At 42.2% G+C, this 25497-nt stretch overlaps 3 protein-coding genes and 1 pseudogene across 6 annotated transcripts; 2 read left to right on the forward strand and 2 right to left on the reverse strand.

Annotated features, from left to right (window-relative positions):
• The first annotated feature begins 976 nt into the window (after window positions 1–976).
• LOC116205401 (glucan endo-1,3-beta-glucosidase 12) lies at window positions 977–3473 on the forward strand. Its single transcript, XM_031538001.1, has 4 exons — window positions 977–1135; window positions 1258–1881; window positions 1958–2656; window positions 3162–3473. The coding sequence occupies exons 1-4, from the start codon at window positions 1078–1080 to the stop codon at window positions 3194–3196; spliced, it is 1416 nt and encodes a 471-aa protein (XP_031393861.1). The 5' UTR covers window positions 977–1077; the 3' UTR covers window positions 3197–3473.
• Window positions 3474–7426: 3953 nt separating this feature from the next.
• LOC116204630 lies at window positions 7427–10518 on the reverse strand (annotated as a pseudogene).
• A 2022-nt stretch (window positions 10519–12540) lies between these two features.
• On the forward strand, window positions 12541–14161 carry LOC116204046. Of its 3 annotated transcripts, none has more exons than XM_031536088.1 (2): window positions 12541–13069; window positions 13155–14161. In XM_031536088.1, the coding sequence occupies exon 2, from the start codon at window positions 13190–13192 to the stop codon at window positions 13766–13768; it is 579 nt and encodes a 192-aa protein (XP_031391948.1). In that variant the 5' UTR covers window positions 12541–13069; window positions 13155–13189; the 3' UTR covers window positions 13769–14161. The 3 variants fall into 3 exon arrangements, with proteins under 3 accessions (XP_031391948.1, XP_031391950.1, XP_031391947.1); XM_031536090.1 differs by having other exon boundaries at window positions 13158–14161; XM_031536087.1 differs by having other exon boundaries at window positions 12548–13069; window positions 13144–14161.
• A 267-nt stretch (window positions 14162–14428) lies between these two features.
• Window positions 14429–18243, reverse strand: LOC116204045 (tyrosine-protein phosphatase DSP1-like). 2 transcript variants are annotated; one of them, XM_031536086.1, is made up of 6 exons: window positions 17579–18243; window positions 17384–17477; window positions 15376–15433; window positions 15235–15278; window positions 15019–15134; window positions 14429–14938 (listed from the first exon to the last, which is right to left on the reverse strand). In XM_031536086.1, the coding sequence occupies exons 1-6, from the start codon at window positions 17884–17886 to the stop codon at window positions 14932–14934; spliced, it is 627 nt and encodes a 208-aa protein (XP_031391946.1). In that variant the 5' UTR covers window positions 17887–18243; the 3' UTR covers window positions 14429–14931. The 2 variants fall into 2 exon arrangements, with proteins under 2 accessions (XP_031391946.1, XP_031391945.1); XM_031536085.1 differs by having other exon boundaries at window positions 14429–15134.
• Between the last annotated feature and the right edge of the window lie 7254 nt (window positions 18244–25497).

Consider the following 25497-nt stretch of genomic DNA (forward strand, 5'->3'; position numbering starts at 1 on the left):
TCCAATCCAATCTTGTTGTACGGTGAAACGCGTTTTTGGAGAAGACGATGAGTTCGAGGGGAATGGCGCAGCAAAAGCCCCCTCGTGGAAGTGAAAAACAGATTAGGTTTTTACATCAAGTAATGGTTTTTCCATTGTAAAATGGAGAAAATTCAAGCCGAAAAAAATTATTTTTAATGAGCTGATCAGTTGGAACTGAATTAATCAAAATTCATTGAGTTTTTAGATATCAGGATGCTCACCAGAAAATTAATTTCTACCTAAACGTTGTTGTTAGCGAGTTTTGAACTATGTCTATTGCACAATTTTGTAAAGTGCTGCACGCCGCAAGAATGACAGTGTAGCGGCAACTAGTCCTCATCTTAAACCAAAAAGTTTCAAAAATCGGGTTCTCACTAATAAAATTTTGCTTTAACTTTTCATTTTTCTCTTCATCATGTATCTTTATAATGTATCTTTATAGTAGATTCATGATTTTCCTACGTAATGTAATAGTGTATTTTTTAAATTACGAGTATCTTCAGCCTAATTCAAGACTACTTCCATTTATGTTTCTGTTTAGTCTTTATCACGAGTTGTTTTCAGTAGATTTCAAACTCTATACTTAAAATCCTCTAGAATTCAATTTACGGTTGACCAACGTCCTCAGTGATTTTTCATCCCTCTCCTTCAGTAAATAGAACACTAATCCATGTTTTAACGTTCGTGTTTTGGCATTGGCACGTTGTTATGTTACGAGAACGGTCTTCAACTCTGACGCGACAAGAAAGCAGGAAGGGTAGTGGCCCTTGTGGGGGGAACGTGAAGGAGTGGGTCCCAACGCCAACTCCATCGCTCGATCGTCCTTTCGGAGCAGACGGTGTGGTCCCCCGTTTCCTGCCATTTTGGTCTTGTCGTGGTCTCCACCTCCGGGCCCCACTCCACAACGTCTCTCTCCCCCTCTCACTCTCTCTCCCTTATTATGCTCTGCTCACTCTCGCCGAGCTCCACTCCACTAGCTTCACAGCTCTCCCTCTCTCTCTCTCTCTCTCTCTCTCTCTCTCTAGTGCTCTGTTTCTTGAAGCAAGAACCAGAGCAATGGAGCTCCGTCCCCTCTCCCTCCTCTTCGTCCTCCTCGCCCTCCTTCCCTTCTCAGGTAACTTGATAGAACCGTTTCAGCATTGCCCTCTGTCTTCGTCTTCCCCATTCTGCCGAGAAATGGTCCCCATTTGCTCCGTCTGACATGTCTCTGTCTTGTTGGGTCAATGTTTTTCGCAGATGCAGGGTCGATCGGGGTGAACTACGGCCGCGTCGCGGACAACCTCCCGTCGGCGAACAAGGTGGTGAAGCTCCTCAAGTCGCAGGGAATCGGCAAGATCAAGGTCTACGACACCGACCCCGCCGTCCTCCACGCCTTGGCGAACTCTGGCATCAAGGTGACCGTCGCCGTCCCGGACGCGCTCCTCTTCGCCGCTGCCCGGAGCCAATCCTTCGCCAACTCCTGGGTCCAGCGCAATGTGGCTGACTACCACCCCGGCACCCAGGTAGAGGCCATCGCCGCCGGCAACGAGGTGTTCGTGGAGGCCAACACCACCACCAAGTACCTCGTCCCCGCCATGAAGAACCTCCACACCGCCCTCGTCAAGTTCAACCTCCATAACCAGGTGAAGGTCTCCTCCCCCATCGCCCTCAGCGCCCTCCAGAACTCATTCCCCTCCTCCGCCGGCTCCTTCCGGCCCGAGTTCGTCGAGCCGGTGTTCAAGCCCATGCTTGAGTTCCTCCGCCAGACTGGCTCCTATCTCATGGTCAACATCTACCCCTTCTTCGCGTACGAGACCAATGCCGACGTTATCCCCCTCGACTACGCCCTCTTCCGGGAAAACCCCGGCGTCGCCGATTCCGGTAACTCTTCCTGCATGTTCCCTTAATGTAAAAATCAAATCTTGCATGGCGGAAATGAATATTCGTTTTCGGACAGGCAACGGGCTTCGGTACTTCAGCCTCTTCGACGCTCAGATCGACGCCGTCTTTGCCGCCATGTCGGCCCTTAAGTATGATGATGTCGGGGTGGTGGTGACGGAAACGGGGTGGCCCTCGAAGGGAGACCAGAGCGAGACCGGGGCCAGCATGGAGAATGCAGCCGCCTACAACGGCAACTTGGTCCGGCGAGTCCTCTCAGGCGGTGGGACCCCGCTCCGGCCAAAGGCGGACCTCACCGTCTACCTCTTTGCCCTCTTCAACGAGGACAAGAAGAACGGGCCCACCTCGGAGCGCAACTTCGGCCTCTTCTACCCCAACGAGGAGAAGGTCTACGACATACCCTTCACCGTCGAGGGCCTGAAGCACTACCACGACACCCACTCCCGTTCATCCGGCGGGGGGCAGAGGACGGTGACCTCCCCGGTGAGGGGCGGTGTATCGAAGAGCGGGGCTGGAAACACGTGGTGCGTGGCGAACGCGGGGGCCGGGAAGGAGAGGCTGCAGGCGGCGCTAGACTACGCGTGCGGCGAGGGAGGGGCAAACTGCCAGCCGATCCAGCCGGGGGACGCGTGTTACAGTCCCAACACGCTGGAGGCCCACGCCTCCTACGCCTTCAACAGCTACTACCAGAAGAAGGGCCGCGCCGGCGGGAGCTGTTACTTCGGCGGCGCCTCCTACATAGTCTCGGAGCAACCAAGTACGTATTCCTACATTTCTACGTATTCTTTGCATCAATGAGAAGAATTCGCCCATCATTCTGGCAAATTTCATTTCTTTTATATATTCGTTAAATTAATTAATTAATTAAGTAAAAACAAACTTAATTAAGCTGTGGGCGCATGTTAGAGGGTTGTGTGTAGAGACTGATAAAGTGCGCCGAGTTGGGGGGAATATTTAGGAATCGTCGACAGGTCAATGGAAAAGCCAAAAGGGAGTAATAGGATGGGCCCCCCCATGTGAAAGTATCATTACTTTGTCACGCGTGGCTTGCATTTATTGGTCCGTTAATTTCTCGAGACGATTTACACCGTACAGACGGGAGAAATATGAGACGTGTTGTGCTGTTTGCAACTCTTGGTAGAGTATTGTCGAATATAATCAAAATGTCTCGATTAATTTAGTTCGAGTATACTAATTTGAGTATATGAGTATGGGATATCAAATTATTAAAGTAAAACTGTTTTGGATTTTATTTGTTGCAGAGTATGGGAAGTGCGAGCTCCCGACTGGATACTGAAGATCGATTGAGATCGAGAGAGGGAGTGAAGAGATCTGAGGGTAGAAAGGACTAATTCAAATTTGTAGTGGCACTTTTTAGAAATTAATATTAATATTTTTTTTGTGGTGGGGGGCTTCTCTGTAATTATTCAGGAGTTATGGGGGCTGCTAGCAAATTACTTCCACTAGCTTCATTTTGCATGCATGTTGACGTTGATGTTTTTATGGCGAAATGTCCCAAATATGATAATCTTTCTATCAATTGGTTATGGACTATTAAATTTTTCCATGTTGCAGTAGTAATTGTTCAATGTCGATGAAGTTCATCGCCTCGTCCTATGGCGACGAATTATTAAGGATAGCAATTTCGGCCGATGTTGACGCGATTGATTGCTACTAAATTTGCAAGAAAAGACGGACGGCTTTTGTGTTTTGTGGTTGTATGTCATTTACCAGATCAATTTTTGGTGATTTTAAGCTCTTCAGAAAAAAAAGGTCGATATGCAGAGAGTTTGCAGGCACAATGAACAATTTTAAGAAGCTCCTATATAACTATGTAAAACATTAAAGCAGAAGCCCGTTAACATCTTTCAGAATAAGATTTTTAACCTATGACAGTGCAGTCGTCGGTCACTGGCTAGTTTTGGACACACCAAGCTCGTCTACCGAGCTCTTCTAATGTCGTTAACTTATGTATCTTCTCATTGTAATACATTCGATGCGATCAATCGGTTTTGTATCTTAAACTGCGACGAGTGAAAAATGCGGAAGATCAATCATATTTCGTAGAGGATGGATCTTGGGGACACGATGAACACATAATCCATCTCACGTGCATGTGCAGCTCATCGATCCGTCAATGGCAGCGGCAGAGCGAGCGAGTGAGAGTGGTTTTGGACTTAAGTCTTTTTTGCCAAATATTCCCCCCTAACAGTACTCTTCTCTTCTTGTCATTGACAGAATCCAACGTAAGTAACTTATTCATTCATTCATTTATTATATCACATACTTTAGGAAAAATACTCTCCTGTATCATAACGTTCCCTCATTTTTTTAGTTTTATCCTATCATTGATAGGTATCATAATATTTCTAGTTTGATGTCACTATCAGAAAAAAAAATCGATGTTAAGATAAAATTAGAAAAAAAATTGTAAAGGTTGAGATACGTCGAAAGTATTTTTACTGTACTTGATAAATATGTGAGGACTGAGGACTGAGGAGGATGATGATGAAATACTGATGGGGAGGCCATGTGGGGCATGTGACAGCAGATCCCCACTCTCTCTCTTTCCCTCCACAGTTTACATGGTCAATTTTGGGTAGGGACATAAATAATAATAATAATAATAATAAAAGAAAGGTAGGTGATGAGGGAGGTGTGGTGTGGACCACCACTTGAGGTGGTCTCAATTAGCAGGCAGTCCCTCCCTCTTCCTCTGAGAGATTCTACTTGCCCCCCCTTCCCCTACATTCACTTCTGATTGCTCACATGCCTCTCATACGTACATACTCCCCATGACCATTACTATTTGCTTCCCATCACCATTCACCACTCTCTCTGTCCATTTCTTCACGACATATACATATAGGTGCACATACATGGCTCGGCCTTGACATAAGACTGGCATCTCATGTGATATAAAATATTATTAGACCTACGGAACGGTGAATGGTCGAGCGAGTGTCGGGGCAGCAGTAGTATTCAGTCAATAATTGAGATCCGGTTGCTTCCTGGTCCAACCGTCCAGAGAAAGAAAGACGAACGGTTGAAGACTGCATTTTCTGGACATTATTACTAGTGTCCCCTCGATCAAATTCTATAGTAAACCTTCTGCTGCTGCTTCGGAGTCTTACAGTCGTGGTGCTCGAGAGAATTTAGCTGTAGTTGGCTCTGTTCACTATTTTCGTCGACTTGCTCAATGATTTCTTCCTTGGTTCTTTCTCCTCAAGAGTTGTATGACCCAAAGTAGATAAGGCCTCGTTGCGGTGGTAGTCCAATCTGCAGGGCCCAAATGGACCTCAACACATCCACAGGAAGAGAAGAGTACCACTCTCTTCTCCTTCACTGCGAATTGAAAGATGGTTGACTGACTGACTCTTCATTGGCCCAATTGGGCCTTCTCTTCTGTTTTGTGATCCGTGAGGATCAAATTCCATACAAAAAAACAATCCAACAGTTATAGAGTGAATCGCAGATCAAATCCGGATGCATAAATAGAAGCAACTCTCTACCTCGTACGGATTCATGCCGACCGATTTCCGGTATATAGGACATGGATAATGAGTAAGAACAGACCAACTTGATGGATAAGCTGGGGGTAATGAATGAATGAGGATAATTTGGAACGTGGCGAGAGCCCTATCTATATTAGAGTAGGCTTGGGTTAGCCCATGGACTCAAAGTTGTTAAATGCCAATATACGATCATGGCCCATGTCTGCAGATCCATTCCCTTTTGTGGGCCATAGCTGCAGCCTGCAGGGCACCGTCTATAATAACAAAAGGAAAATTCTCCAGTCCTGGAGCGGACCGTCCCGGGTGCTATCTCCACCGTCAGATGAAGCCCTCTCATCTGAGCCATCCAAAAAAATAACTGGTTTCACCGGTTGCCCACTTTTCTTTTTTTTTTTTTTCAAATAAAAACAATTGTTTTTCTTTGGAGAAAGGCTGACCTCTTTCACCCCAAGAGAAAAATGTTGCTGACCTCTTCCTCTTCTCCACCTCATTGATCTCTCATTCATATGTATGTTAGAACAAATTTGTGAAGAAATAGGGAATCGGCCGAGGAGGTAGCCAGACGAGAGGATAGGAACCTTTCACCGGCTAGCTAGCCTCTCCTTTACTCTCACTTTATTACGAAGATCTTGGCGAGGCAGCACAGAGGGAAGGGAAGCTTTACAGGCTGGTTGATGATGCAGGACTCACTTTAAAGCCAACATATACATACAGGCACATATATATGTATATGTATGCATATCACGGGAAAGGGAGAGCACAGAACATAGGCAGAAAAAGCAAAAACCTTTTTCCATAGTGAGCCTCATATCATACTATTGATTGTTTGAGGAGATGTTTGGTATGATGCCCTTATGCGGATGATGAATATCTTAACGTCTTAGCTTCTCGGTCTTGGATGTGCGAGAGTCATAGCCGGAACGCGGTGGCCATGGCCTCTCGGGTAACGGAAAGCCGCAGCCAGATGCCACCAATCATGATCCGGTTACCGACCAATATGTGGACACTGGTGGGAACGATGAAACTGGAATATGAAAAATTCTATCGTCCCTTGAAGAAAAATGGTCCCTTAAGAAACCATGAAAACGACATCCCAATCCAAAGACAAGCCCTTTTCCTTCTCACGACTTTTTGCTTTTGTAAGCTTCAATAGACAATCTCTGCACTGCACACCCCAAAAATTTGGGATTCTCCCCTCTCACCCTTCCTCTCCTTTTTCAGCAGTCAAAGTCTCTCCCTCCGATTTATTTTTGCGTTGACAGCATCTGCGCCGATGAACTCTCCCTTCTCCCTTTTACACGACATTATATATCACATCATATTATAATGCATCACGGTCCATGCATGATGGATCCATCCATCCATATCTTTCTTGACCATCGCTTCCATGGAGGATGGTGAGGGCAATTGGACAAGACTCTTGCAATGGACGTCTACCTAATCCTCGTAACCTCACTTTGGACGAGAACAACTTTCTTGCTTTTCTGTTCCCATTAGCTCCGACGGCCAATCCACGTTGGCCCCATATCAAGCAAAGAGGAATTCATTCATAAGACCTCCATCGATTGCGTGACACTTAATCTAGGACATAATGGCACTCGGAATGTCTTCATGTACTGCCTAATCGATAGGGAAATGGGACCCGTGAGTCACTCCATCCATCGAGGAACCAAGTACACTCATCGTCCGTGTCAATTCGGGGAAAAAAGAAGAAGAAACTCTTACATGGAGAGACATGACAGGAAACCAACACAGAAGAAAGTTGCTCTCGAGTGGCAATCGATCGAGTGCTGGGCCAAGCCATTCGATGTAACCGCATGCCAGTCAACATGATCGGGCAGTCTTTTAGACCCTTCCTAGGAGGGGGGCCCACTCATGGGACCGAGTGGCCCTCACAAGACATGATTGTGTAAGAAGCAGAAACTAATTAATTACCCATTACACACGACGAACCGAGCAAAATGAACATGAGAAGGGGCGATATGAACCCGTGAAACGAAAATCAGGCATAATAGTCCAAAAGCTCAACTGGTCATAAGTCAAGAAAAGCAACCCGGAGCATACTTTATCTGACTTTAATCGGTGTTCATTACAGAATAAAACAAAGAATGCAATGGCATATGACACATTTACATTGCATATATTAAATATTGCAGAAAGGGGGTGGTCACATCCATATAGAAACCTCCCTCTCTTTCTCAGACAGGCATCCACAAACGGACACACAAAACTTAGTGGGGTGTGGTGGTGAATATATTACTGACTGAGGCTTACTACATGTAAACATATATTAGTTGAATAAAAGAAAAGAAGGGCCTTTTTTCCTAAAGACTAGATGAGGATGGATACTCCCTAAAAATCCGCATCCCATGCTGTTGTCGTGTAATATTAGGTTGTCTAATGAAGAAGGGGTTGAGCTCAGGTGATGTATACATAATAAATTATAAAAAAAAAAGGGGGAAAAAGGATGAAGAAAAGGGAAGGGGTGTACCGGGTTTTGACCGTTTGTTGGTCGTCCAAGGAATGATGTATTCCTTTGCATCTGCGACAGTTAGAAGATCCAAATGGACTGGCTGTTGAGACAAAAGAAACGCAGTTTGTCAAGACTTCATCCAAGGAGATATTCACTGTCCATTTTTATAGCCCCATCGACAATTTTAAGTAATCGACGGCATTCCTGAAAGAATGAATAACGTGGTGAAATTGCAAGGGTCCGACTATTCTATGTTACCGATAAGTTGTTTCATTTAATACTAATCCGGTACGCCCCGGTTCTGATCAAATAACCCCAGAAGAACTCATTTGCAAATGCTACTCACTTCTTTTCCTAACAAAGTAAACACATAATGGAGTCAATTTACCAATCAAATCGTTCAGTGCATCGACCGTGTCAACAATGTCATTCATGTCTAAATAGAACAGTAACCTAAACCCACAGCAAATCAGCTGCGTATCATGTGTTTTCACCTAACTATTCCGCTGCAGTGATCGGTAAGGGTATTTTAGTCAAATCGTAAATGAACACAGGGACAATATCGTCAGTAGCGACTAGACAGGGGGAGAAGGCGCCAACTACAAGAACACGCGCCAAGGGGCAGTCAACTACTGATCAAGCGCCTGAAAAACCGTCAATTAACGTGACCACAAGCACGAGTTTCCAATTCTGCCCTTGAGGGCAACGTACCTTTTCGTGGCGGAGGGGATCAGTGGAATTTTCCGTCATTCCCTCCAAGTCCGGCTGAAGATGGTCTTAAGCTTACTTCCGGCGAGCCTCTGCGCCGCCTTCCGAGCGCCGCCGACCTCCATCTCCGCCAGCTTCTGCATGTGCTGGCAGGCTCCTGCAGCCACAAGCCGTCGCCTGCACCCGTCCCCCCCGGATGCTGCGACTGCAGCGACCACTGCCACCGGGAGCTTCTTCGGCACTGCCTCGTTCCTCGAGTCCAGCATCTGCACCAGCCTCGTCAGGCTCTTCTCGTCCCTGACAAACTCCTTCCGATTCGATCTCACAGAGAGCAGCGATACGAGCGCCCTGGAGGCCGAGTCCTGTAACCCGACTGGCTTCGGGGACTCCATTAGTCTCACTAGGGAGCTCATACAGCCGGCGATAGCTCTCTTGTTGCCATCCGTGATTGATATATCGGCGAGCAGCGATGACGCTACTTGCTGTAAGATCAAGCTCCCGTGCTTTATTAGCTCCCCGAGCTGAACGATAAACACAGTGGAAGACGACAAGATCCGATTGACGGAGTCCACCCTGGAGAGCGAGCTGATCGCACGGAGAGCGCTTTCTAATGCATCCGAGCTCGGCGAATCATGAATTAGAGACATCAACCTCTGCAGTCCTCGCTCATTAATGATCGAATCTCGAAATTCGTCGCCGGAGGCAGCCAGAATCGCGATGCAGCCTGCAGCCTCCTCTCTCGTAGCGGCTGCTGCGCTGGAACTGAGCAGCTGGACAAGTAGCGGCACCGCACCTTCCTCCGCCAAAACCGCCCTGACGTCCTCCACAACAGCCACGTTTCTGATCGCCCCGATTGCATGAGGTTGCGTCGCCGGCGATCCAGACCGGCACGCTTCCAGAAGAACTTGAACACCGTTGTAGGCCGAGATTGCCCAGGCGTTCTCCGGATCCGTGGTGAGAGCTTCCACGGCAATCGCTGCTTTCTCCTTGAGGGGATTAGATCCGGTCTCCAGAACCTTCAGGAGCGGCCCTAGGCCGCCTTCTTCGAAGACAGTCTTCCTCGACTCGTCGTTCAGAGAGACCAGAATCGAGAGTGCGGCGACCGCCTGCTCACGGATCAAGGACTGGTTGTGGAGATCGAGGAGGTGAATCAGGTAGGCGACGTTTCCCTCTCTAGAGACCAATGATGCGGATTTCTCATCGTCGGTCAGGAGCTGGAGCAGGGACTCCAGGGCCTTCGTCTTGAACTCGGCGCCTCCGATTTGGAGGCGTGTGAAGAGGTCCCTGATGAAGAGGATGATGTCGTCCTTAGAGGAGGAGGGTGCGGGGTGGGAGAGGACGATGGCGGTAGACTGGTGGAGGACGCCGGAGTGGATGAGGAGGTCGAGGTGGTGGAGGTGGTCGGAGAGGGAGGAGGAGGCCATGTCGAGGTCGCTCTGCATGTGGAGCTTGCTGCCGGGGAAGGGGGAGCGGGAGCATTGGAGGGAGAGGGAGTGGAGGAAGGAGAGGGTGGATAGGAGGGAGGGGAGGAGGGTGGAGAGGAGGGGGGGTGAGGGGACCAGTGAGGGGAGGAGGAGAGGGAGGAGAGCAGGGAGGTGAGCTTGGAACGGATGAGCTGCCACCGGCCGAAGAAGGAGCGGGCGGTCAGGGAGGAGAGGAGAAGGAGGGAGAGCAGGTGGTTGATGGAGTCCAATAGCGTCTCGAGGGACGCCACGGAGGGCGGCGGCGCGGCGTCGTCGGCGGCGGCTGCAGCGGGGAGCGTGTTGGTGGAGGAGGGATGCATTGCCGCCTATCACAGGGAGGCTGTGGAAGAGGAACGAGGAGGGGGAGAAGATGGGTTCATGTGAGACTGAGAGGATAGATAGATAGATAGAGAGAGAGAGAGAGAGAAGCTTCGTGGGGAAGGAAGTGGAGGGAAGAGAGAGAGAGTGGGGGAGGAGTGAAGTGAGGGTGACTGACAGGGAGGAGAGAGAGAGGGAATGAAAGAGCGAATGAATGAATGAATGAAGGGAAGAAAGCGAAATTCTCGAGGGGAAACGGGACGGCGTTTCCCGCTTTCCTTCCAGTATTCCAGATACTGTGAGTTTGGAAAACGAATTTTCCATTTCTTCCACTCATGGAAAACGCATATATATAGCAGTGAAAACAAACGCGCACAACTTTTGCATTTCGGACTTTAAAACCACCACACCTTAAGAATTCAAAAAACCACTAAAAACCCATTGCCACTAAAATTGATCTATTTAAACCATGGTAATTAGCAAGTGCATAAACATACTCTCGAAAAATGACGGGTACAATCCAGTTTTAAGGTAGTCAATAACCCGAGAACACATCATGGTCTCGCCATGAGCTATGCTCTTATGTCAAAAATTAGGATTGACAACTTGGTTGCAGCAATTTTCCAATTTGTTGGGGCATCTGATTCCCACAATATATATACCTTATCTAATCTAATAATAATAATAATAATAATAATAAAAAGGGAGTGGTTGGGCCGGCCCATAATCCCTTATAGATAGTCACCGGAAAAGAAATTGGTTTTGTAAGCCCGACATGAAGGAACCCATATGGGAGTTTGAGCCCGACCCCTTTCAGTTTTTCCCTTTCTAAGTTCAATGAAAGACTTCTACCAAGCCCAAGCCCAGAGCTAGCAGGCCCCGGAACAATGTGTGAGTCAAAATCCTTTTGGGTCCACGACCACGCATCCCATGAGAAAGTCTCACTTTCAGCCCATGCTGTTGTTTTTACCTCTGGATGTAACCGTCGGGAAGTAACGGTATGGTCTTGAACTCGAATCTTGATCGAGGAAGTGATTCTTCGACCTTGAGTGTCACCGCTAAATCCGGTAGGCCTAGTTTATCTTGGATTGGATACAGATAGCATAGCGCGACGTAATCCGTTCTAGTCCAATAATCGTGCGTTGAGAATATACCTAAGGGGTTAAGTTACGTGTAACTAAAGCTCCTATGCATAATCGAGAAACTTACTCGACCTTAATGAAAGTACCGTGACATTTATATCTTTTTCGGTGTACATACAAAATACCATAATATTCAGTTTTATCATGCATGCATATAGTATGTCCTAGTGTCTTATCATGTGTACGGAAAAGGTAGAATTTTAAAAAATTTCTCCTATTATTGGATTTTGTCATTGTTTTTAATAGTTTAATTTTGTCTTTGTTTACTATGTCTCCGAAAATGTCAAATTATTTTAAATTAAACCTAATATAAGGAAGAAATTTTAGTCCCGGGGCTATAATTGTGGCGGAATTTATGGCTTTTGACTTGTGCTTACCCCATCCTGCTGGTAAGTGGCATGATTGCTTCAACTAGATGTTCTTAACATGTGATCATTGCTTTCAAAATAAAGCACGTAAGAACAGCTTTCCGAGCTATTACAACTACAAGCTCGGGTCCAGATCGAACCGCATACTTCTGTACAAATTCGTTCGCGTACATAGTTCACACGAACAATTGGGAGCAAATTGTCAAGTCGAAAATGATGGGCTAACATCCGGGTTCCCCCCTACAGTCATCCACCCATATGCCATTTCCATCCAATTATTACCTTTGTTGTTTTTAAACGTTGTCATGTTCCATGCACACATGCAGTGTCGCATGTTGCTATAATGTAAGGTCTCCATCCACAGCTCAGCCAGCAAAAATCCCCTTCCTAAAGTTTCGATAAGGAAGCAGCCCCAGTTTATGACAATATAACCGATATTTCAAAATGCTGGAGATCTGGGGCGAGCAGGGATGCGAAATGCATTGCAGGAGTCATGTCTTCAGTACGAATTCCGTGCTAGTGTCATATTATCGCACCGATGACAAACCTAGTTCATTGATACGTTCATTAGATTATATATATTTTCCCGGTTGGTGAACGTTACAACGGTTAGGTTTAAATGAAACTGACATAAGCCGAAAGAAGAAAAGCAGGGGTTAAAACTGATATGGTTGGTAGAAATGGACAGCTTAAGCCCTAATCCTGCTTTCATTAGAAACCACAGTGTTTCAATCAAGAAAGGAACGAGCTTTGTCTTCTCCATGGCCATGGGGATTGAGAATGTGGGGCCCCTTCCGATGTAGACCACTGCCGTCTTCCCCTCCCATTAGGCACAAGATTTGGACTTTCTTCTTCGCTTCCCCTGAGGAGTTTTCCACTTCCCGTGCCCATATCACTCACTTCTCATTCCCCCCGTCATCAGGGCTCTTCAAGCTTCTTTAAAGAATCTCAGAGCCTCCTCTGTCTCTCCGTCCCCTTCCTCCATTTCTTTCTGCTTTCATTCTCAACTGCAGCAGAGCTACATGACACGTGGTATGCCCGTCGCGTACAAGACTTTCTCCCCTGCTTCGTCTTTCTCGGAAAGTGTCGGTCTTGATCACTGACGAATTCAAACTCAGGAGGATGGTGTTTTCTGCAAGAGGTGATCAGGGACACCGTTAGCTCACTCCCAGAATTAGAACAGGTATGGTTTCATGTTCTTCAGACAAAAGCTCAATTTGTAAGATAGACTTTGAAACTTTGGCAATTGTTTTGCAGCAAACTTCAAGAAGGGAAGTTCTCCTGAAAGGAAGAACGGGGAGAAATGGATGGGATAGAGAGGAGCAGGATGTGGAAGAGCCTGAAGCAGCGGCTGGGACTGAAGCGGATGGGCTGCTGCGGGGCCATCTTCGGCCCCGCCAGAGCCGGAACCACCGCCGCTCCCACCATCACCATCATAGAGACGCTCAACATGGACGACGAATACAGCGACCCCGACGACAACGGCAGCCGGCGGAGCAGCACCTTCAGCGCGCCTTTCGTGAGCCAGGTACCATCGGCGGCGGGGATGAACCTGGCGATGGCGTTGGCGGCTGAGCGGAACCTCCGGGGGACTGGCCCCGACGCGGCGGCGGCTGTGGGGAGGGTGAAGACGCTGATGGCGCTGATCGAGGAGACGGACGGCGTGGATTTGAAGGTTGGGAGGAGGAGGAGGGAGAGGCGGGGTGGCGCCGGCGGGGGGTGCGACGGGGTGTGCTGCGTGTGCATGGAGAGGAATAAGGGCGCGGCTTTTATCCCCTGTGGCCACACCTTCTGTCGGGCCTGCTCCCGGGAGCTCTGGATCGGCCGGGGCTCTTGCCCCATCTGCAACCGTTCGATCTTAGAGATCCTTGACATATTCTGAGATTCGTAGTCACGAGCAGCTGCCTGTGGAGTGGGCCTGAACATACACCGAATCGTTACCGATCCCATGTTCCAGGCCTCAATGTCGATCCGAATTCCGGGCCTCCGACGTACCGGATTGTCACCAATGCTATGTTCCGGTAATGTGCCATTTGAGCCTCAGCGTACACTGGATCATTACCAAGGCTATGTTCTGGTGATGTGATGCATTATTTGATATGTTACAAAATCATCTGCCTCTCGACCGAGGAAGAAATGTAATAAGAATTACCATTTTAGGTTCCTGCTAAGCAAAGTTCATGGGTAAGGCAAACGCCCTCGAATGCGAGTTATTAGCTATGATTGCATTTTTTTCATTAGTGACAAAGTCTACCTACATAAATTGGTTCAAGCAGTTCTACACTTAGTCCTTTTAAATAAGGTCTCGGATTCGAATCATTGTGAATACATAAAATCCATGCTGAGAGAATTTACCCATTAGTGAACCAACTCGGCTTGACTAGATTAGTCGGAACTCAATTGGACCTTCGGATTTTAAGTTTCAGAAAAGAAAAAAAAAAAAAAAACCTAGTAATGTAGAGGCGCACGCCCCACCTGACAATCAAAAGGTTACATATTCTATATTTAGTGAGAGCATACATGATCTCAACCGGAGAGATCATTTACCGAATTCGGAGTCATTGCCATTGCACAGAAGACAAACATCTTTGAGAGGGAGTCTCCTTGAGAATTGTCCACGAGTTCTACACACATTATGCAACTTACTTCAAACTCCCCCTAATCCGGCATAAAATACAGCATTCGGGAGCAAGAGACGCCCTATAATCCTGCTGACAATAAAGCTCAGACTCATTGGGAATTAGGGGCTTGTCTAGGTCCCGGGACTCCACTTGTGATCACCAAAAAGACCACATGAGATGGTGAACGAAAGATGAAATCTACAATAAGATCGGTTCATGAGCTTACAAACCTAATGACGAATTTGACAGATTCTACGGAAATGGTATGATGCCTTATTTTAACTTTGAGAATGGGGGGAAAAAAGAATTGATCATCCTCCGCCGCAGTGCAGTTTCAGAACTCATCACCTTTTTTCTTAACTTATTATTTCACATCAAACAGGACGCTTCCGTCTCCAGTAAATTAGGAAACGAAGAAGATCCATCAAATCCTGCAGAGAGTCACCTCTTAGAGCACGAAAAGGAGAGTGGGATATTCTTGAAGCTAGAAATATCGAATAACTCCATGAACCTCTGATCCGAAACTCGGGCTTTTGCTGCTGCAAATCGTTGGTACTCGTCAAACACCGAAGACAGGCACCATCGCTGGAGTTTCCTCAGGCACCCCACGAGACAACCAGTTCGGTGCTGAAACAAACAATTTAGAAGAGGGGACAAAGGTGTAAATACGACCAGAATCTAAGCGGCTTGTTGAATTTCGCTATTTCATTTATAATCATGCGCATACCTTTCCTCGTTTACAATGAATAAGGACTGGATGATTCCTTACATCTGTTTCCAAGGGCAAACAAGGAAATGAAAATTTCTTCAATGTCAAATAAAATTCTACCAAGTATTAACAATACTACGTGAAAATAGACGCTCATACCAATAACAACTTTTAGTGCTTCTCGAATGGTATCCTCGGGAATATTTACAAAAGGCTCCTGGAGAAACAACACAAATAGCACGATGAAAATCTCGAAATTGCATCAAAATTGAAAGTCTTCTTTGAAAGCAAAGATTCCTAGCACTTTAAATTTCACATACTGAAGTTGTGAACTACTGCAACCAAAGCATCAATAACTACACGCAGAAGGGTGGATATGCAAAATTCAACAAAGTTAGAATCACTTCACTAATGTCAAACAAGAATGTCCCGGGACTCTTGGCAACACGAGTCTACGCATTCTGTGGCACAGACCTCTGCCATCATTTTCCATCCATAAAGCATAAAACAAGCACCTAATCTAACTAATTTTTGAAGTATTCGTTTCCAAAAAAGGCCACCACTTTTGGTAGAATCTCATTAGCATATCCCAAAAAGATATAATACACCTATCAAATAATTTCGCACAAACCATGATTTATCAGTGTATAGTCAGGAATATTGCAAAAGGAAGGCATCTAAAAATATTCCAAAGTTCCAGTCAACAGCGAATACATATTTAGTGATATTACAAGGAGCCAGAACAACCAGTATAGACATTGACCCACCTAGATTTTCTTGGTATGTAAAAGGGAATGATGATATTTAATATATACAACAAAAACATATTATGTACTTATTTGTCAGTTGATTGTTCCCCATAAATTAGAATCCGTATAAAGGTGATGCCCATGTCTCGGGCAATGTCTTCATCAAACTGCATAGGGTAGCATTTACAATTCAAGACGAATTTCAAAACCATTCCAAGTTCTGAGCATTCAAATGTCACTTGTACATTTTTCTACTTTGAAATTATTCAAAACAAGTCACTCTTATATTACACAAGAATGCAAGAATAACTTGCTCCTCTCCAGGTCAAAATGTGCAAGTATGAAATTACAAGATCTCTAGCGAACTGACAAGGCAATACAAACTTGGCGCGCAATATGCAGATAACCAACAATGCTCGTCGCAAATAATCATCCTTGTGCTATTATAGGAAAGATGCATAAGTTATATTTTCTTTTCCAACATGCCCTTTTCTAGGTGATTCCCAAAAGGGCATTTCAACATCTAGCATGATCAAAGGCTCACATGATTTCAGAAGGCTCCACTTTCTCAATTACTTTACTCAGCCGGAAAAGAACAGCGCCAAAGGAATAGAAAGGAAGGAACAATGTATCCAGACGGTTAAGATTTTTTTTATATTAATGATGGGTGGCGAGGGAGGGAGACTGGGAACATTTATTATGTACATAACAAGACAAACGAGGTCCCTGATTAACATGTAGATTTGTTCTATACCCTTTTTTAAATGGAGGTGTTACAGCAACTTTCTCCCTGCAGGTATTCAAAATGAAGCACTAATTGTAACCAATTTAACGAATACCGTGGAGCCATAAAATTAAATGGAAAGCACATGAAATTATTGCATCAGAGGAAACGATCCACATGTGAGCTCTAAGCAGTCAGTCTGCTATGATCCACCAAGCAAACGTTTCGGATTGCTGACCACGAACTTGTCACTAATCTCGAGTCATCAGTAGAGTACTATTTATTATTATGCATAGGTGATCATCGAAATCTCCTCACAAGGATCATGAAATATTCCCAAGATCTTTCTTTCAATGGACAAGGTAGGAGCTCGCTCCATCAAAGCTTTATGTAAGCCGAATTGCATAATAGAATCTTACCCTACTTCCAGAAAAGACATGCGTGCATAGTTATTAATTTGGAGAACATAATTACCGAGAATTCGAGCTAGAATTAAGGGAAAAAAATTCAATTTTTAGCCGCATAAGCTAATAATTAATGTTAATCAATCACAGATCAATCAGTAATCCAATAAAAGAAGCTCGTTACGCGCAGTGCCACTGCCAGAGCAGCAGCACAGTTTCCGAATTCCGAACAAGACGGAGATAGTTTAATGCTGCGGTGAAGGAGGAAACGAAGATTCAGGAGACATTACCTTGTAACCTTCAATCCCGAATTGGAAGAGTTTGATGCCGTTGGACTTCAGGAACTCCATGTTGGTCTCAGGGTACGGCTCCGGACACAGGCATCTATATATACGATAATAAGCACATCAGAATGGAACTCACTCACCGGCCGGGGAACGTAAACAGCAGAGGACACTGATCGAGGGGCGATGATCAAAACTCACATGATGGAGCGGAGGCCAAGGGATTGGATGAAGGAGAAGTTGGCGGAGTCGGGGAAGCCGGACCTGAAGATGCCATTGTCGACCATGGCGAAGTTGAGCGGGGGGATGTAGTGGGGCTCGTCCCCGGAGGGAGGCGACAGAGCAACCGGATGCGGGGACAGTTCCCGGTGGTCCAGGACGGCGACCTCGATCGTCTTACACATGTTGTCGCCGCCGCGGCAGTTGTTGATGTTGCCGTTGCTGTTGCTGTTGCTGTTGTTGTTGGTGCTGTGGTCGTCCTTGGGGTCAGCTGCTGTTGGCACTTTCATGAGCTCAAATTCAAAGGTGGGGCGGTTGGGATCAGAGAAGGGATGTTCGTTTGGGATTCGGGGGCGTGGCTTTTTACCTTTTTGACAGTTAACTCTGGGGAAGGAGGAAGTCAGAGAAGAGAGAGAGAGAGAGAGAGAGAGAGGAAAAGGGGCGGCGGGTGGCGATGGAGGGAGGATGAAGGCGGGCGGCGTGGTGAGGGGGTGGAGGCGGACCGCGGTGGCTATTTATAGGCCATGGCAAAAAGCAATAGTGGACTCCTCTCCTCTCTCTTCTCTTCTTCTTCTTCAGAGAATGAGAGAGAGAGAGAGTCGGCAATGGAAAGCGTTTAGACGAACAGAGACAATGGAAGTGGAAGCAGCTTCCATTTACTTACTATTTATTTTCTCTTCTTTTTTTTTTGGAAAGGCTAATTTCATTTGGTGCGGAAAATGAAAATTTTAATTATTAATTGAATAATGGTAGAGAAAATTTTACCTTTTGGGATTGTCAGGGTTTTCCTCAGTTCACCGAAGACGCGCCACCTTGCGCGTGACTCTCCGCACGTCAATATTGGTAGGTGATTTTGATTTATTATTATTGGCATAGAAGATTTTTTTTTGGTTGAAATAGGCACAAAAGATTATTAGGTGAATGCATGCACTGTGCATGGGTTTTATTAAGCTTCACGAATAAGGTTATCATGATCCTTTCTGAACTTGCCCAATTTTCGTAATAAAAGATTAAATGATATATAATAAATTATGATATTAATTGGTATTAAAATATTTTTAAGGAAAAAATGGGTTATTGCACATGAGTTATTTGGAGGGAGAAAGAGGTGAGAAGAAGTGGATGATTACTTCATTGAATTTACAATAAATGGCTCTTATACATTTTTTGAGTGAAAATGGCTCTTATACATTTTTTGAGTGAAAATGGCTCTTATAAATTGAAGTATAAGAAGTATGGGCATTTTAAAAAACTAAAAGTTAGACCAAAGAGATCCTTCATTCATTAGGACAATATATAGATGATTTCATTTGCAAATAGTTTCTCTTTTTTCCAAAAAGATTATAAAGAAAATTTAAGTATTCATGGTATTGCCTTGGTTTTTATAATGCTGAAGGAATTTTTATTTTTCCAAAATTGTTGGAAAATGTTAAGTAGAAGGAGTATTTAATAATTGCAAATGATATTACTCTCATTGATAAATCTTAAAATATTGATAAACTAGAGAGAGTAAAACTCGCTTGAGTGACCTTCTTCTAAAAATAATAAAAAGTGTGAGAGGAAATTAGTGCAGTAGTACATGTTCCTCGGTTAGGGATTAAGAGGTTCCAAATTCATTCTTGTCAATAGAACTATTTGTGTCCAATTATGTAATTTTATATTTTTTTGTATTAGATTCATGAGTCTCCTCTATAACCAAAAAAAATGATAGAAAGCATATATGTGTGTAATATCAAAATAGGACAACATAATTTTCAGTAGGAAAAGGGGGCTGAAGCCTTAAAAATTAAAATATAACGAGGATAAAATTAAAGAAAAAAGTGTTTAGAGTGCTACCAACAAATGTTGTCCAAATTTTTGTACTTTATATTAGAAGAATTAGAATCAAATATAAATAAAGTGATATGTAAATCAATAGTGGTGGTTGAAAAATTGATTTTCTAAGAACAAATAAGGATTTGGCCAAAAAAATAACAAATAAGGATAGCTTATGGAAAAAACACAATCAAAATATAAAATGTCACTGAATAATTGGTTTTTATTTGTAGAAACATTAAAAGAATTTTCAGTCCTAACCCATATAAACCTACTAACCCATGTCGGTTAATTATGAAACATTATTTCGTTTTATATAAAATACAGATCATAATGAATTGTAAAAATATATGAACATAATTCTCTGCGAAAAGAGAGTAATAATGAAATGAAAGGAAGAAAATGCAGAGGCGCGTGAAACCAACTTTCCCTTGAGAGCGTGTCAATTAATGCAGTCAAAACCCATCGCTACTCTACCGCAGTTCCACCGGACGCTGGATATCGCATCTCACACCAGGCCCATCACAGCCGTCAGACCTGCACGGCTGACTCATCTTCGTCAGATTCCATGGGAAACTTGACTACTGAAGGGGTCGATCGGACATACCAAACCAGTCAAGATCGGACGATCATCCGATTGACTCGTCCCGGATGCAGGGGATAATGCCCTTTAGATCCCGTATCTACCAGTTCTTTTGTATCCCCGGTAATTTTTTTTTCTGACGTGAATGTTGATATTAGAAAGTTCAATTGAAATTCGATTAATTTAGTCGAATCGAATTGGTTTATTAAGATATAAAACTCTCACGATGTTGACTGATTATGTTCTTAGTGCGGCCGATTTAATCTTAATCAGAGGGTGCTTTTCATTAACTTCAAGCTCATGCTCCTTTAAAAGATCAATCGACATGATTCATAATTTACAATTATATGAGATCTCATGATTGAATTAATAATATTTATATGCAATTCTTTCTTTCTTGAGTATTATTATTATTATCACTACTATAGTCGGAAAGTAATAATATTAAATATAAATATTTTTAAGAAAAGGGGAATAGGAGGAATAAAAGAGGACATTCGAAAGAATATTCTGCGCGAGGGCTTTGAGCTTTGAGGGGGATTGTCGTTTGTGCTTCCACCGCGAGTCCCGCCGCCACGTACTTTATGTATTGAAAATGCCATTTTCTAACTAAAATTGATCGGTTCATATGGTTACATTTATTTTAATTACGTAAAATCTCGAATTTGAATTTTATGTAGAAAATTCATGCTGGAAGATTTATTCCTTAATGAGTCGAACTGGAATAGTCAGGGTCCAATTGAATTTTCGAATATTAGAGTTCACGTCAAAAAAAGTTTATTTCCTATAATGGTCATGATCGAACTAAGTTAGTTGAGACATAATATCAAAATACATACCAAAAAAAATATCTCCTATCTATATCAGTGGTTCTTAAACAAATTCTGTAATTCACACCTTGCGAATGAAAAAACTTCACAATTTAGAGAGTTTTATTCCTTCGCGATCTGACTCGACTTTATCCTTTATTTAGATGGGAGGAAAATGAAGAAAAGGAAAAGGAAAAGGAAGGGGATCGGAAGGGAATTTATGTATTCCATTTTTTTTATTTCCTTTATCCATGTAAATAATTAGAATTAAACTAATCGAAATTCATTCAACTTCTAAATATGTAACGGCTGCTGTGTATGGAAAAAGAGAAGGCCATCTTCTTGCGTGCAGTCCAACGCCAGAAAGTGAACAAAAAGTGCTCGATAAAACCCAATCCTGCCATTCTCCTCCTTCTCTTTTGGCTTTGATCAGCCCATTCGGGTTTTCTTCCTCAATGAGCCGATCGATTTTGTGGATCTTTCCAAACATTTTCTCGGCCGCGTACTATGTGCGGCGGAGTTTAGATCTGATCAACGTGATAGACTGAACTACATGCTCGCATATCGATCATCTTATATATGGAAATGAAAAACTGCACCGCCGATGTAGTCGATCCAACCTTTTTGTTTGCTTCCTCAGGATTTTCGAAGCTAAATCCCGGGTCAATGTGCTGCTTCGATTACATGATAGAAATCTACCAAACACTTTAAACGACACGGATTAATTGCCCTTTCGAGAATATAAATAATAAGCCTTTTAATTTTCCACCATTCTTTTTCTAAGACATGATTAATCATATATAAGAAGAACTCAGTCCAAGGCCATGATCGATCAATGCTCCTTTAATTTGTTTTATTTCTCCACCCATAAGAAAAAAAAATGTTTTATTCCCGGCCCCACTTAATGAACTCATGGTAATTAAGCTTCTATATTCTTTTTTTTTTGGGTAGATTTAAAGTTTAAACATTCTTATTTTTTGTTGGTCAAATATACACAGCACCAGGATTACCCCTAACGCAGTAAAAATATCGTTAGGGGGGGTCAGCCTAAAGTGGAATCAGCTCTATCTACACAGGAATAATTAACGCATTATACAATATCAAATCCTGCGAAAAATAACGTCTATATGTCCGTCTCATATATGTACAATTTATTAGAGATTTAAACTCGAAGAAGGCCCTAAAAGTTAAGAATATGAATAAATCTTACCTTGTAAAGATAAGAAGAAATATATGGATTTATAAAAGATTTGATATCACAACCTATCAATTCGAGTTTTTCAATTGATGATAGAGTCCACTGTTTATAGGTTTAGTGAATATTTTACATATCGGTCCGGGGTCATGCCCCTGCAAGGACTAACATCATGCCAGATCTATTTTCAACATTGCCAAAAGTGCACTTTATCTTAGTCCGGTCTGATTGTGAAACACGTGCAAGTTTTCGCTCAAGAGAAAAAGAGAAAAAGAACGTCTCACGGCCATTAGTATTGGTAAGTCCGGCTATTGAGAGAAGCCCGCCTTATAATTAATTGTCCCCTCTCTATCCTGAGTGTTGAAGAGGATGTCGATCTTGTGGTTAAGTCCCTAGTACATAGGCGAAAAAGTCTGGCTCGTAGTAAGTGCTTGAGAATGAATATCTAAGTTCATGTGACACGTGTAAATAAAATATCAAAAGTCATACTTTACCGTGTGAGGATAAATGTTGAGAATAAAGAATACAATTCAAAATTTCACATCGATAATATAAGAAAAAATTAATAAGTTGATAAGAGCTCAAATTTTTTAATCGAATATGATGAATTACTTATAAGTGAATTGAAAATTCTGTGATGGCAGTACTATCAGTGAATTCATATCCTGCATACATGTTCAATTACAAACTCTTTTGCTCTTATCCGACGCAGTATGACGTGTCTTTTGTCATTGCTTACATGTAATTTGACTTTAGGTTTATTTTGAAAAATGTTCCCTTCCCTCATCGATTTCTTGAATTTATAGACCCGGCAGATCATTCTCTTTAGTTTTTTTTTTCTTTTTATTTTTGGTAGACATTCTCTTTACTTATTCTAAATATTTTAGAAAGAGTGTTGTATTTGTTAGTATTTCCCTCTTCAAGATAAATTCACGAAGAAGTGAGAAGTCGAGACATATCGAAGTTCGTGTATTTCTTTTTTGATGATAGGAGAATTATTGATTTACTATTATTATTTCTAGGCAGTGAACAAGGACGAAGCCAATATTTTCATCCAGTGAAAGTTAAAATATGACTTAACATAAATAAAACATAAAAACTTTTTTCAGCAAGAACAAAATAATTAATTCACCTTCTTATTATTAGATAAAATCTTGAATAACATCTTTTGGGAAAATTTAAAGAAACTCAAATTATCAAGGGGAGCACTTGCCCCCTTGGAGCCCATGCGGTTCCATCCCTGGCCATGAACACCTGAGAGTGGCCCATGAATTCATATAAAAAATGCATGTCTCACAAAAAGCTGGACTGTATTAGAAGGGGAATTCAAATGATCCCATGGAATTCCCACAAATGAAAGAATGTAGTTAAAAGTAAGGGTAAATTGCACCAATAGTCCAAAATGTTTTATAAATGTTTCATGATGGTTCAAAAAGTTTTTTTCGCTACATGATGGTACAAAATGTTTCAAAGTTGTTTCATGATTGTACAAACCGTCAATTGGCCCTGACGCTGTTAACATTTTGCTGACGTGGCGCGTCCTATGTGTCACTTTTGTTACGTGGAACCAATCATAGTGCGCCACGTCATTTAAGACAAAATAAAATTTTAAAAAGTCCAAAAAAATACAAAAAATAATTTTAAAAATACAAAAAAGAGTAAAAATTTAGGGAAAAAACAAAAAATATTTTAAAATTTTGAAAATTTTAAAATTATTTTAAAAAATTTAAATTTTTAAATTTTTTTTTAAAAAATATAAAAATAATTTAAAATACAAAAAAGAGTAAAATTTAGAAAAAAAAAATAAAAAAATTATTTTAAAATTTTGAAAATTTTTAAATTATTTTTTAAATTTTTAAAATTTTAATATTAAAATTTTTTAAATTTTAAATTTAAATTTTAAATTAAAAGTTTAAAATTATTTTAAAAAGTTTTTAAAATTTAAAATTATTTTTAAAGTTTTAAAATTTAAAATTTTTAGAATTATTTAAAATTTTTCGGCCACGTCAGCAAGAATGTGACACGTAGTAGCCACGTCAGCGTCGGCTTGACGGCGTCAAGCTCAAGTTGACGGTTTGTACCATCATGAAACAACTTTGAAACATTTTGTACCATCATGTAGCGAAAAAAACTTTTTAGACCATCATGAAACATTTGTAAAACATTTTGGACCACCAGTGTAATTTACCCTAAAAGTAATGTAGAAGGTTTTTCCTTTTTCGATTGTAAAAGAGACTCAAGGTCCAATATAATGAAAGAAGAACCTTAAATAATTAATAAATGAGTACGGATAATTTCACTAGGTATCGCATCTGCGACCTCTAAGTTAACAGGCGAAGGCATATGTTACTATGCTATATCTTTTTTTTTTGATAATAATGTAGAAGGTTTGACAATGTACTTTTCTAAGCAAAACGAATGTTTGTGGAAAGATTTTAAACAATTATTTGGTTAAAAAATGACAAATCGCAAAATAAGTATCTCCAGTAGATTGGTACGTGATCATAAAAAATTGCTTATATATATTTACTATTATATATTTCTAGCATCACTCCGTTATCCATGTTAATTTTTTTATTATTTTTATGATAATATTTTTAAAGTACTTTAAATTCTTATTAAAATCGAAATTTATTTTTAGCTAACTATTTTTCAAGTATTTTTCCATCCGTTTAAATCAAGCCTAGTCAAGGACCGGGAGAATAGACTAATGGAGACGACGAATTAGTGTAATTAAGGTCAATTCTCCTCTTTTATTGGGCCAAAAGAGAGTGTCAATTCCCTTCTCTTTCTTGCATTTCGTGTGCAAATTGCCCATTAGTTAGCCACATCACCTCGGCATAAAAAAAAATGATAATAATTTTAATGCTCTTGGACATATATAATATTGCGTATCTTATGTCAAAACAAGATTAATCTAAATTAATAGGTTGAGAATACCCTTCTCGTGATTTGATCGAAAAAAATTCTAAAATTATAATTTGAAGGCATAATTTCTTTTTTTTTTCGGTTACAATAGGAGGCTCATAGCTTAGTACAAGAAATGGAAATGAAATCTAAATAAAGGGGCACGGGTAGTCCCATTGATGAGAATCGAACCTGAAACCTCTAGGTTACCAGGCGATGGTGTTATGTCAAAAAAAATTGTCCATTAGTTAGCCACATCACCTCGGCATAAAAAAAATGATAATAATTTTAATGCTCTTGGACATTTATAATATTGCGTATCTTATGTCAAAACAAGATTAATCTAAATTATTATGTTAAGAATACCCTTCTCATGGTTGGATCGAAAAAAATTCTAAAATTATAATTTGAAGGCATAATTTTTTTTTCGGTTACAATAGGAGGCTCATAGCTTAGTACAAGAAATAGAAATGAAATCTAAATAAAGGGGCACGGGTAGTCCCATTGATGAAAATCGAACTTGGAACCTCTAGGTTAGCAGCCGAGGGTGTTAGCCACTGCACTACACCCCTTTTTCTGCAGACATAATTTC

The sequence above is a fragment of the Punica granatum genome, chromosome 4, assembly GCF_007655135.1.
Source record: "Punica granatum isolate Tunisia-2019 chromosome 4, ASM765513v2, whole genome shotgun sequence".
Classification (NCBI taxonomy): Eukaryota; Viridiplantae; Streptophyta; class Magnoliopsida; order Myrtales; family Lythraceae; genus Punica; species Punica granatum.

Bases quoted from the DNA above. Each gene is read 5' to 3' on its own strand.
- LOC116205401 (XM_031538001.1), top strand. From the start codon at position 1,078: ATGGAGCTCCGTCCCCTCTCCCTCCTCTTCGTCCTCCTCGCCCTCCTT. The intron at 1,136-1,257 runs GTAACTTGATAG...TGTTTTTCGCAG, and splicing joins CGCCCTCCTTCCCTTCTCAG to ATGCAGGGTCGATCGGGGTG. The intron at 2,657-3,161 runs GTACGTATTCCT...TATTTGTTGCAG, and splicing joins CATAGTCTCGGAGCAACCAA to AGTATGGGAAGTGCGAGCTC.
- LOC116204045 (XM_031536085.1), bottom strand. From the start codon at position 17,886: ATGAAAGTGCCAACAGCAGCTGACCCCAAGGACGACCACAGCACCAAC. The intron at 15,279-15,375 runs GTATGAGCGTCT...CCTTGGAAACAG, and splicing joins AGCACTAAAAGTTGTTATTG to ATGTAAGGAATCATCCAGTC. The intron at 15,135-15,234 runs GTATGCGCATGA...TGTTTGTTTCAG, and splicing joins TTCATTGTAAACGAGGAAAG to CACCGAACTGGTTGTCTCGT.
- LOC116204046 (XM_031536088.1), top strand. From the start codon at position 13,190: ATGGATGGGATAGAGAGGAGCAGGATGTGGAAGAGCCTGAAGCAGCGG.